Raw genomic sequence first — 13,439 nt, forward strand, 5'->3', positions numbered from 1 at the left:
GAGCGTGTCTGTGGGCTCACCTGAGTTCCTAAAACATATTATTTTTACTGTTTTTTCTGCTCTGTTGTCAAGTATTTATTTTATACTATATTATTTTGGCGACTAATAATAATAATAATAACTAGAGATGTCGGATAATGGCTTTTTTGCTGATATTCCGATATTGTCCAACTCTTAATTACCGATTCCGATATCAACCGATACCGATACATACAGTGGTGGAATGAACACATTATTATGCATTATTTTGTTGTGATGCCCCGCTGGATGCATTCAACAATGTAACAAGGTTTTCCAAAATAAATTGACTCAAGTTATGGAAAAAACAATGCCAACACGGCACTGCCTTATTTATTATTGAAGTCACAAAGTGCATTCTTTTTTTTCCAACTTGGAATTCGGGACATGCTCTCCCCGAGAGAGTATGAGGAGGTTGTGGTGGGCAGGGTGTATATTATAGTGTCCTGAAAGAGTTAGTGCTGCAAGGGGTTCTGGGTATTTGTTCTGTTGTGTTTATGTTGTTACGGTGCGGATGTTCTCCCGAAATGTGTTTGTCATTCTTGTTTGGTGTGGGTTCACAGTGTGGCGCATATTTGTAACGGTGTTAAAGTTGTTTATACGGCCACCCTCAGTGTGACCTGTATGGCTGTTGACCGAGTATGCCTTGCATTTACTTGTGTGTGTGTGAAAAGCCGTAGATACTATTTGAATGGGCCCGCACGCAAAGGTTCGCCCACAATATTGTTGTCTGGGTGAAAATCGGGAGTAATTCAGGAGAATGGTTGCCACGGGAGATTTTCAGGAGGGGCACTGAAATTTGGGAGAGTATGACTGGGAGACGCGACTGCTGTGTACTTCTCCCTACATCAGTGTACCACTCCGTACAGCGGCATTCTAAAAAGTCATACATTTTACTTTGTGAAACCGATATCGATAATATCCGATATTACATTTAAAAGCATTTATCGGCCGATAATATCAGCAGTCCGATATTATCAGACATCTCTAATATATACAATTCCACGACTGTATATTTCGGTATCGGTTGATATCGGAATTGGTAATCAAGACTTGGGTAATATCGGCAAAAAAGCCGTTATCGGACATCTCTAGTATATATATCCATCCATCATGCTCTGGCTCAGGATCAGCAGGCTATCCAGACCATAGCAAGATGGGTGAAGAAGGACCTCCCCACCGTTCACACTTCAAAAAGAGGAAGAGAGTCACAGGGCTTCTGAAAAATACAAAGTAAAAAGTCACAAACAAAAAAAAGCAAGTAAACCGTGACAAAACCGTATCAAAAGTGGCACAAAAAAGCTATCATAGTGTGGGATCAATACAAAAAAGAATAACTATAACAAAAAAGGTATGGAAATTTTTCATTTATTACTTTTTTTTCTCCTTTTTACTAATTTGCTTCTCTATTTCACCGTCACGAGCGCCGACATTTGCATGCATTTTGTGTGGCTCATTAATCTTTTTGTTTTTTAATTTCCATTATTATATTTTCATAATGGTGAGAAGCCCAACTGGAAATTAACATTTCATTAATTGTCCAGCTCACAGTTTAAAGATTTGGAAAACTCCCCCCCCACAGTATTTATTTATATTACACCTTTTTTTATTTTTAATATGACCAACAATATTGGATACTTTTGTTGAATAAAGTACAAAGTTGCATGACTTTACATTTTACTGAACATGACTTCACCCTGAAGTCAACATGCTGTTGGAGAAATCATATTATAGTTTATTTTCTACATGTAAACACTTCCTTGTGGTCTACATAACATATCATGGTGGGTCTTTGCTCAAAATGTTAGCTTATGTCTTATCTACATGCCTCCACTTCGACGGTGTCTTCTCCCCGTCAAACATGTTGAAGTTTTTAGTGCTTCCATAACGTGTCTACTGACAGATATAACTAGAACTATGCACTACTTTGTATAATACATGTTGTAGTTTTTACCTTCCATAACGTTTCTACTGAGAGATATAAGTTAGAACTATACACTACTTTGTATGATAAATGTTGTAGTTTTTATCTTCTATAACGTTTCTACTGAGAGATATAAGTTAGAACTATACACTACTTTGTATGATAAATGTTGTAGTTTTTATCTTCCATAACGTTCCTACTGACAGATATAAGTTAGAACTATACACTACTTTGTACTATAAATGTTGTAGTTTTTATCTTCAATAACGTTTCTACTGAGAGATATAAGTTAGAACTATACACTACTTTGTATGATAAATGTTGTAGTTTTTATCTTCTATAACGTTTCTACTGAGAGATATAAGTTAGAACTATACACTACTTTGTATGATAAATGTTGTAGTTTTTATCTTCCATAACGTTCCTACTGAGAGATATAAGTTAGAACTATACACTACTTTGTATGATAAATGTTGTAGTTTTTATCTTTCATAACGTTTCTACTGAGAGATATAAGTTAGAACTATACACTTCTTTGTATAATACATGTTGTAGTTTTTACCTTCCATAACGTTTCTACTGAGAGATATAAGTTAGAACTATACAGTACTTTGTATTATAAATGTTGTAGTTTTTATCTTCCATAACGTGTCTACTGACAGATATAACTACAACTATACACTTCTTTGTATAATACATGTTGTAGTTTTTACCTTCCATTACGTTTCTACTGAGAGATATAAGTTAGAACTATACATTACTTTGTATGATAAATGTTGTAGTTTTTACCTTCCATAACATGTCTACTGACAGATATAAGTTAGAACTATACAGTACTTTGTATTATAAATGTTGTAGTTTTTATCTTCCATAACGTTCCTACTGACAGATATAACTACAACTATACACTACTTTGTATAATACATGTTGTAGTTTTTATCTTTCATAACGTTTCTACTGAGAGATATAAGTTAGAACTATACACTTCTTTGTATAATACATGTTGTAGTTTTTACCTTCCATAACGTTTCTACTGAGAGATATAAGTTAGAACTATACAGTACTTTGTATTATAAATGTTGTAGTTTTTATCTTCCATAACGTTCCTACTGACAGATATAACTACAACTATACACTTCTTTGTATAATACATGTTGTAGTTTTTACCTTCCATTACGTTTCTACTGACAGATATAAGTTAGAACTATACACTACTTTGTATTATAAATGTTGTAGTTTTTACCTTCCATTACGTTTCTACTGACAGATATAAGTTAGAACTATACACTACTTTGTATTATAAATGTTGTAGTTTTTACCTTCCATAACATTTCTACTGATAGATATAACTACAACTATACACTACTTTGTATTATAAATGTTGTAGTTTTTACCTTCCATAACGTTGCTACTGAGAGATATAAGTTTGAACTATACACTACTTTGTATTATAAATGTTGTAGTTTTTACCTTCCATAACATGTCTACTGACAGATATAACTACAACTATACACTACTTTGTATAATACATGTTGTAGTTTTTACCTTTCATTACGTTTCTACTGAGGGATATAAGTTAGAACTATACACTACTTTGTATTATAAATGTTGTAGTTTTTATCTTCCATAACGTTTCTACTGAGAGATATAAGTTAGAACTATACACTACTTTGTACTATAAATGTTGTTGTTTTTATCTTCCATAACGTTTCTACTGACAGATATAAGTTAGAACTATACACTACTTTGTATAATACATGTTGTAGTTTTTATCTTCCATTACGTTTCTACTGACAGATATTTATTCATTTAAAATAAAAAAAATAAAAAATGAATCACATGTACGTAAGTATTCACAGTCTTTGCTCAATACTTTGGGAGCAATTCCAGCCTAAAGACTTTTTGAATACGATGCCACAAACCTGGCACACCTATCTTTGGGCACTTTCTCTCACTCCTCTTTGCAGCACCTCTAAAGCTCGACCAGGTTGGATGGGAAGCATTGGTTTTCATGCAGGATGTCTCTGTACATAGCTGGATTCATATTTCCCTCTATCCTGACTAGTCTCCCAGTTCCTGCCACTGAAAAGCATCCCCACACCATGATGCTGCCACCACCATGCTGCACTGTAGGCATGGTATGGTCCTGGTGATGAGCGGTGCCTGGTTTCCTCCAAACATTCACGCCAAAGACTTCAATCTGGGTCTCATCAGACCAGAGAATTTAGTTTCTCGTGTGTTTTTCACTTCTTCTGTTTTTAAATTCTAACCATGTACTTCGACATAGGTTACCTATCTTTCATTGTGCTGTCCCTGTCAAAGAAACAGATCAATAAAAATGAATAAAACATTAATTTTTAGCTAGATATGTTATTTGAAAATGCACAACTTTAAGGATCTGTATCAGATCGGTATCGCCGATATCAGCCTGAACTTTACTTGGAATGGTATCGGAAAGAAAATCAGTGGTATCACACGCCACTGATGACTTGAAAGGGTCAAATGATAACTATAGTAACAACAATGCATTTCAATTATAACGCACATTACATTTCATTATGTCTTGACCCATACAGTATCCTACAAGGGCTAGAATAGGGTTTTTCAACCACTGTGCCGCAGCACACCTGGACATCATGTAAATTCACCTATTTTGGTTAAAAATGTCTTATGCAAACCTGTATTTATAATCTGCAACTAAAATGTTGTTGTTGTTTTGTCGGTGCTGTCTGGAGCTCGGCAGAGTAACCACGTAAAACTATCAGGTAGCTAATTGCTTTGTAAGCGTCGTATCTGATGCTTGAACCAAAAAATAAACAGAAGGTGAGTGCCGCTATAAAAAGGCATTGAAGCTTAGAGATGGCTATGGAAAACTGGCTACAAAGTAAACAAAAATAGAATGCTGGACGACAGCAAAGACTTACTGTGCAGCAGATGGCATCCACAAAGTGCACAATGATGCATACATTGGATAACTGTTTCAGATGTCTGTTTTTGTATCTGTCCCTATATGACATGACGATACACAATTTAAATGGGTTGTACTTGTATAGCGCTTTTCTACCTTCAAGGTACTCAAAGCGCTTTGACATTACTTCCACATTTACCCATTCAAACACACTAATGGAGGGAGCTGCCATACAAGGCGCCAACCAGCACCCATCAGGAGCAAGGGTGAAGTGTCTTGCTCAGGACACAACGGACGTGACGATGTTGATACTAGGTGGGATTTGAACCAGGGACCCTCGGGTTGCGCACGGCCACTCTCCCACTGCGCCACGCCGTCCCTAATTCCACACAAAGGAGGATAGCGTCCGCACAACTGAAATGAAGCGAATTGTATTTATATAGCGCTTCTTCTCTATTGACTTAAAGCGCTTTTACATAGTGAAAGCCAATATCTAAGTAACATGTAAAGCAGTGTGGGTGGCACTGGGAGCAGGTGGGTCAAGTGTCTTGCCCCAAGGACACAACGGCAGTGACGAGGATGGCGGAAGCGGGGATCGAACCTGGAACCCTCAAGTTGCTGGCACGGCCGCTCTACCAACAGAGCTATACCGCCCCAAAAATAAATAGTAATAGTCTTGATTGCTAACACGAAGCAGGTGCGGGTTATAGTGCTCAGAGGAAGACATGAAGCTGCTACAAAACAGGAAAGGCTCACCAAAATAAGAGCGCAAGACAGGAACTAAAGCACTACACACAGGAAATCAACAACAAAGTCAAAATCCGCCGTTTTTTTTTTTTTTTTAATTAAAAGAAATGTGCCTTGGCTGAAAAAAGGTTGAAAAGCACTAGATGAGAAGATGTGATGTTTGTAGTGCACTAGAGCAGTGGTTCTCAAATGGGGGTACGCGTACCCCTGGGGGTACTTGAAGGTATGACATGGGGTACGTGAGATTTTTTTTTAAATATTCTAAAAATAGCAACAATTCAAAAATCCTTTATAAATATATTTATTGAATAATACTTCAACAAAATATGAATGTAAGTTCATAAACTGTGAATAGAAATGCAACATTGCAATATTTAGTGTTGACAGCTAGATTTGTGAACATGTTCCATAAATATTGATGTTAAAAATTTCTTTTTTTGTGAAGAAATGTTTAGAATTAAGTTGATAAATCCAGATGGATCTCTATTACAATCTCCAAAGAGGGCAATTTAAGCTGATGATTACTTCTATGTGTAGAAATCTTTATTTAGAATTGAATCACTTTATTTTTCAACAAGTTTTTAGTTATTTTGATATTTTTTTTTCCAAATAGGTCAAGAAAGACCACTACAAATGAGCAATATTTTGCACAGTTATACAATTTAATAAATCAGAAACTGATGACATAGTGCTGTATTTTACTTCTTTATCTCTTTTTTTCAACCAAAAATGCTTTGCTCTGATTAGGGGGTACTTGTATTAAAAACATGTTGACAGGGGGTACATCACTGAAAAAAGGTTGAGAAGCACCGCACTAGACACTCTAAAAGCAGACTTGTGCCAGACGAAGGCAGAAAAGGCAGAGAGTGATGTAGAGAGTTGGTCCATGCCTGGATGAAAGACTGCCTTCTTCCATCACTGTGAACAGCACACTTTGTTTTCAAGCCAGGAAGACAAGAAGACAAGAAGAGAAGAAAAATGTTTGCATGCAGACGTTTGACTCTTTTATGACCTCCCACTGAGAGGCTGATGAACAGGAGCTGTACTCTCATCACCTCTTCTATCTACTGGCTGTGTACTTAAGTGTGTACTCTCAACACCTCTTCTATCTACTGGCTGTGTACTTAAGTGTGTACTTTCATCACGTCTTCCATCTACTGGTTGTGAACTTAAGTATGTACTTTCATCACCTACTGCGTGTTTATGGGTGTGTACTTAGTGTGTACTTTCATCACATACTGCATTTTCCTGAAGGAACAAATAAAGTACTATCTAATCTAATCTAATGTTTATGAGTGTGTACTTAAGTGTGTACTTTCATCACCTACTCGGTGTTTATGAGTGCGTACATAGTGTGTACTTTCATCACCTAATGGGTGTTTATTGGTGTGTACATAGTGTGTACTTTCATCACCTACTGCATGTTTATGAGTGTGCACTTAAGTGTGTACTTTCATCATCTACTGGGTGTTTATTGGTGTGTACATAGTGTGTACTTTTATCGCCTACTGCATGTTTATGGGTGTGTACTAAGTGTGTACTGTCATCACCTACTACATGTTTATGGGTGTGTACATAGTGTGTACTTTCATCACCTACTGCATGTTAATGAGTGTGTACTTAAGTGTGTACTTTCATCACCTACTGGGTGTTTATGGGTGTGTACATAGTGTGTACTTTCATCACTTACTGGCAGTGTACTTAGTGTGTACTTTCATCACCTACTGGGTGTTTATGGGTGTGTGCATAGTGTGTACTTTCATCACCTAGTGCATGTTTATAAGTGTGTACTTAGTGTGTACTTTCATCACCTACTGCATGTTTATAAGTGTGTACTTTCATCACCTACTGCATGTTTATGGGTGTGTACTTAAGTGTGTACTTTCAACACCTACTGCGTGTTTATGGGTGTGTAATTAGTGTGTACTTTCATCACGTACTGCGTGTTTATGGGTGTGTACATAGTGTGTACTTTCATCACCTACTGCATGTTTATGAGTGTGCACTTAAGTGTGTACTTTCATCATCTACTGGGTGTTTATTGGTGTGTACTTTTATCGCCTACTGCATGTTTATGGGTGTGTACTAAGTGTGTACTGTCATCACCTACTACATGTTTATGGGTGTGTACATAGTGTGTACTTTCATCACCTACTGCATGTTAATGAGTGTGTACTTAAGTGTGTACTTTCATCACCTACTGGGTGTTTATGGGTGTGTACATAGTGTGTACTTTCATCACTTACTGGCAGTGTACTTAGTGTGTACTTTCATCACCTACTGGGTGTTTATGGGTGTGTGCATAGTGTGTACTTTCATCACCTAGTGCATGTTTATAAGTGTGTACTTAGTGTGTACTTTCATCACCTACTGCATGTTTATAAGTGTGTACTTTCATCACCTACTGCATGTTTATGGGTGTGTACTTAAGTGTGTACTTTCAACACCTACTGCGTGTTTATGGGTGTGTAATTAGTGTGTACTTTCATCACGTACTGCGTGTTTATGGGTGTGTACATAGTGTGTACTTTCATCACCTACTGTGTGTTTCTGGGTGTGTACATAGTGTGTACTTTCATCACATACTGTGTGTTTATGGGTGTGGACTTAGTGTGTACTTTCATCACGTACTGTGTGTTTATGGGTGTGTACTTAAGTGTGTACTTTCATCACATACTGTGTGTTTATGGGTGTGTACTTAGTGTGTACTTTCATCACGTACTGTGTGTTTATGGGTGTGTACTTAGTGTGTACTTTCATTACGTACCATGTGTTTGTGGGTGTGTACTTAGTGTGTACTTTCATCACATACTGTGTGTTTATGGGTATAAATCAGTATAGTACTGATTTCAATCAATTAGTGTGTTGGTACTTTATTAGTACTGGTATATTGTACAACTTGAGTGTATACTGCTTGTCCAAATGGTGAAAAGATGATCCTACCGTCATCCGCGGAGGCGTCACTGCAGTAGCCGTCATATTTGGCGGTCAGTGGGCTGTACTTCTGCCGACTCTCCCAGCGGAACCTTGCCGCGTGTTTGACATTCCCGCACACCTTGGACCCCATGAGACCTTGGGCTCGACTGACGGCTTTCTGGTACTGACCCATCAGCTCATCCTCGCTGTCTGACGAGGAGCCCTGCTGGTCCTCATCAGCATAAACATTTTCTGTTGGGGGCAAGAAGAGATTGTTTACGGTTTATGAAAATAAAAACTATTACTGCTCACCTTGAGACTCTCTCCCTGAAACCTAATAATCAGATTAAAAATCAAGACGCAATAATGGACTTTAACTGCCACATGAAGGCAATAACATCAGCAGCTTTTTACCACCTGAAGAACGTTGCCAAAATCAGAGGAATACTATCTAAATCAGCAGGTTAGACTACTGTTATGGTCTTCTCACTGGGCTCTCTAAACCAGCTGTGAAGTAGCTGCAGTCCGTCCAACATGCTGCTGCTCGAGTCCCGGCTAGAACCAGGTAATATTACCTTATGAGTCCAGTGCTTAGGTCGCTGCACTGACTTCTTGTTGTATAGAAAATAGACTTCAAAACCGTTGTGGACAAGTCTGTTCCTGGTCTTGTGCCAAAGTACATATCTGACATGTTAGAACCAGATGAACCATCTCCAGCTCTGAGAACCTCAAGGAGTGGTCTCCTGGTGATATGTTAGAATCGTATGAACCATCTCGACCTCTGAGAACCTCAAGGAGTGGTCTCCTGCTGACATGTTAGAACCATATGAACCATCTCCAGCTCTGAGAACCTCAAGGAATGGTCTCCTGGTGACATGTTAGAACCATATGAACCATCTCCAGCTCTGAGAACCTCAAGGAGTGGTCTCCTGGTGACATGTTAGAACCCTATGAACCATCTCGAACTTTGAGAACCTCAGGGATTGGTCTCCTGCTGACATGTTAGAACCATATGAACCACCTCGACTTCTGAGAACCTCAGGGAGTGGTCTCCTGGTAAAATGCTAGAACCATATGAACCATCTCCAGCTCTGAGAACCACAGGGAGTGGTCTCCTGGTAACATGCTAGAACCATATGAACCATATCCAGCTCTGAGAACCTCAAGTATCGGGGAGTGGTCTCCTGGTAACACGTTAGAACCATATGAACCATTTCCAGCTCTGAGAACCTCAAAAAGTGGTCTCCTGGTAACATGCTAGAACCATATGAACCATCTCCAGGTCTGAGAACCTCAGGTATCAGGGAGTGGTCTCCTGGTAACATGTTAGAACCATATGAACCATCTCCAGCTCTGAGAACCTCAGAGAGTGGTCTCCTGCTGACATGTTAGAACCATATGAACCACCTCGACCTCTGAGAACCTCAGGGAGTGGTCTCCTGCTGACATGTTAGAACCATATGAACCACCTCGACCTCTGAGAGCCTGAGGGAGTGGTCTCCTACTGACATGTTAGAAACCATATGAACCACCTCGACCTCTGAGAGCCTGAGGGAGTGGTCTCCTACTGACATTTTAGAACCATATGAACCACCTCGACCTCCAAGAGCCTGAGGGTGGGGTCTCCTGCTGACATGTTAGAACCACATGAACCACCTCGACCTCTAAGAACCTCAGAGTGTGGTCTCCTACTGGCGCCCAGTGTCAGGACCAAAGATGGTAGAACTGAGTTTCAGTATTATGCTCCTAAAATCTGGAATGGTCTTCCTGGATATGTGAGACGGGCCTCAGGGTGACAATGTTCACATCCAGCCTGAAAACACTTTGATTTAATTGTGTATTGAAAGTATTTTATCTACACTATTTGATTGATTTGAATGTATTATGATTGTATTTTGTATTTGAAATATTTATATTTTTGCCTACTTTTAATTTTCCGTAAAGCACTTTGAAATGTTTAGTGCAGGAATGAGCTCTATAAATAAACTTGCCTGTATAAAGGAAGAAGCGGTAGGAAATGGATGGATGGATGTATGAAAGTGATGGTTCTAGAAAAGTGTGCAACACAAACTGTGATGTAGTTTTGTCTGTCGTCCAGCAAGAGGCAGCAGAGGCCCATTAAGCAGAAAGTGCAATATTCTATTGTATTGTTGTCATTATTTAGTACCAGTTGTGTTACCATTGTGACTTTGAGAGCAGCAATGGACACTTGGCAACAGTGAGGTGGACTTTTGTGATTGACACAGACTTGAGAGGAACATATCTGCAATGACATCATGAATGGCCAGTAGGTAAAACCATCACAGTGCTTTCCTTTGGTGTTTATATCCTGTGTGTGAATGTTTGCTAGATGTTTCCATGGTGCACACTCTCCCTGTGCAGGCTCCCCGGGGCCAGCAGCATTTTAAACTTGTTGACAAGAAAATACTTTCCACTTGTCAGCAGCAGTTCTCCCTCTCTAGGTAACATCTATCGGTGTAGAGGTGTGTGTATATGTATATATATATATATATATATATATATATATATATATATATATATATATATATACAAAAACATTTCAGGTGACGGCCTCTTGAATCTCATGGAGAGAATGCCTAGAGTGTGCAAAGCAGTAATTAGAGCAAAGGGTGGCTGTTTTGAAGAAACCAGAATATAAAACATGTTTTCAGTTATTTCACCTTTTTTTGTTAAGTACATAACTCCACATGTGTCCGTTCATAGTTTTGATGTGACTATCTACAATGTAAATAGTCATGAAAATAAAGAAACACTTTGAATGAGGAGAAGGTGTGTCCAAACTTTTGGCCTGCACTGTATGTACATATATACACACATATGTACATATATTATATATATATACACACACATATATGTACATATATTATATATATATACACACATATATGTACATATATACACACACATATGTACATATATACACACACATATGTACATATATATACACACACATACATGTACATATATACACATATACATGTACATATATATACACACACATACATGTACATATGTACACACATACATGTACATATATACACACACATATGTATGTATATATATATATATATATATATATATATATACACACACACATATGTACATATATACACACATATATTTACACATATGTACATATATACACACATATGTACATATATATACACACATATGTACATATATACACATATGTACATATATACACATATGTACATATATACACATATGTACATATATACACATATGTACATATATACACATATGTACATATGTGTATATATGTACATACACACACATATATTTACATTTATACACACATGTACACATTATGTACATATGTGTATATATGTACATATATACACACATATGTAGACACACATGTACATATACATACACACACATGTACACATTAATGTACATATATACACACATATGTACATATATACACATAAGTATATATATATATATATATATATATACATATACATACACACACACACATATATATATATGTGTACATATGTGTGTATATATATATATATGTACTTATATACACATATATACACACATGTACACATTTATGTACATATATACATACACATATGTATATATATACACACATAAGTAAATATATATATATATATATATATATATATATGTATCCATCCATCCATCCATTTCTACCGCTTATTCCCTTTTGGGGTCGCGGGGGAAGCTGGCGCCTATCTCAGCTACAATTGGGCGGAAGGCGTCGTACACCCTGGACAAGTCGCCACCTCATCATAGGGCCAACACAGATAGACAGACAACATTCACATTCACACACTAGGGCCAATTTTAGTGTTGCCAATCAACCTATCCCCAGGTGCATGTCTTTGGAGGTGGGAGGAAGCCGGAGTACCCAAAGGGAACCCACGCATTCACGGGGAGAACATGCAAACTCCACACAGAAAGATCCCGAGCCTGGGATTGAACCCAGGACTGCAGGACCTTCGTATTGTGAGGCAGACGCACTAACCCCTCTTCCACCGTGAAGCCCTATATATATCTATATATATATCTATATATATATATCTATATATATATCTATATAGATATATATATAGATATATATATATATACACACACACATATGTACATGTGTGTGTATATATGTACATATATACACATATATATGTATATATGTTCTCTATATCCAACATTATATATCAGTCTAATTGATCTTTTTTGTAACACGGTTAACGAATGTAGTTCACATTTGTCGTTATTTCCCATATATCTGCACAATAAGTCAGATACGTAACACGAGTGAGCAGTAGAGAATATGAAGTGATTTTTGGCCCAGGATGTATTTTGCTTTGTTCGTTATTGACATGTTTCATGCAACTTATATTTTGTATATGAGATTTCCAGTTCATTTTATCATCTATTAATACTCCCAAAAATCTGGTTTGTTTTACCCTTTCAATGTCTACTCCATCTATTTGAATTTGTGTATAATGCTCTTTTCTACTGTTACCAAACAGCATTATTTTAATCTTACTGAGATTCAAGGATAGTCTGTTTTTGTCAAACCATCTTTTTAATGTGTTCATTTCTTCCAGTCAACATTTGTATTATGATCTTCATGTGTATTCACAGGGAGTGGATATGGACTCGGGTGTAACACAAACACAGATGCCTGGGGACCACATTTAGGAGAGGATTTCAAAATGTGGCTCACCTGGCAAGTCTGTGTTCTTCCTGAAGTCGTCGAGGCACCGAAGGCTTCCCGCTTTCTCCAGCATGGACTTGTTGTTGAGGTACCAGAAGATGAGCGTCATGAGAGTGATGAAGACTCCGATGGCTGTCAGAAAGCCCAGCACCTCTGGAGAGACTGACGACAAACACACAAACACTGGACTG

The 13,439-nt window shown here is 37.6% G+C and overlaps 1 protein-coding gene across 4 annotated transcripts in view; it reads right to left on the reverse strand.

Moving 5' to 3' along the window:
- syt14a (synaptotagmin XIVa) overlaps window positions 1-13,439 on the reverse strand; it is an 84,329-nt gene that overhangs the window by 35,711 nt on the left and 35,179 nt on the right. For all 4 annotated transcript variants that reach the window (XM_061886319.1, XM_061886318.1, XM_061886320.1 and 1 more), the window contains 2 exons: window positions 13,258-13,410; window positions 8,541-8,765 (listed from right to left, as the gene is read on the reverse strand). In XM_061886319.1, coding sequence (XP_061742303.1) covers window positions 8,541-8,765; window positions 13,258-13,410 — 378 coding nt within the window. The remainder of the gene's footprint in view (window positions 1-8,540; window positions 8,766-13,257; window positions 13,411-13,439) is intronic.

This window comes from Nerophis ophidion, linkage group LG24, assembly GCF_033978795.1.
Source record: "Nerophis ophidion isolate RoL-2023_Sa linkage group LG24, RoL_Noph_v1.0, whole genome shotgun sequence".
NCBI lineage: Eukaryota > Metazoa > Chordata > Actinopteri > Syngnathiformes > Syngnathidae > Nerophis > Nerophis ophidion.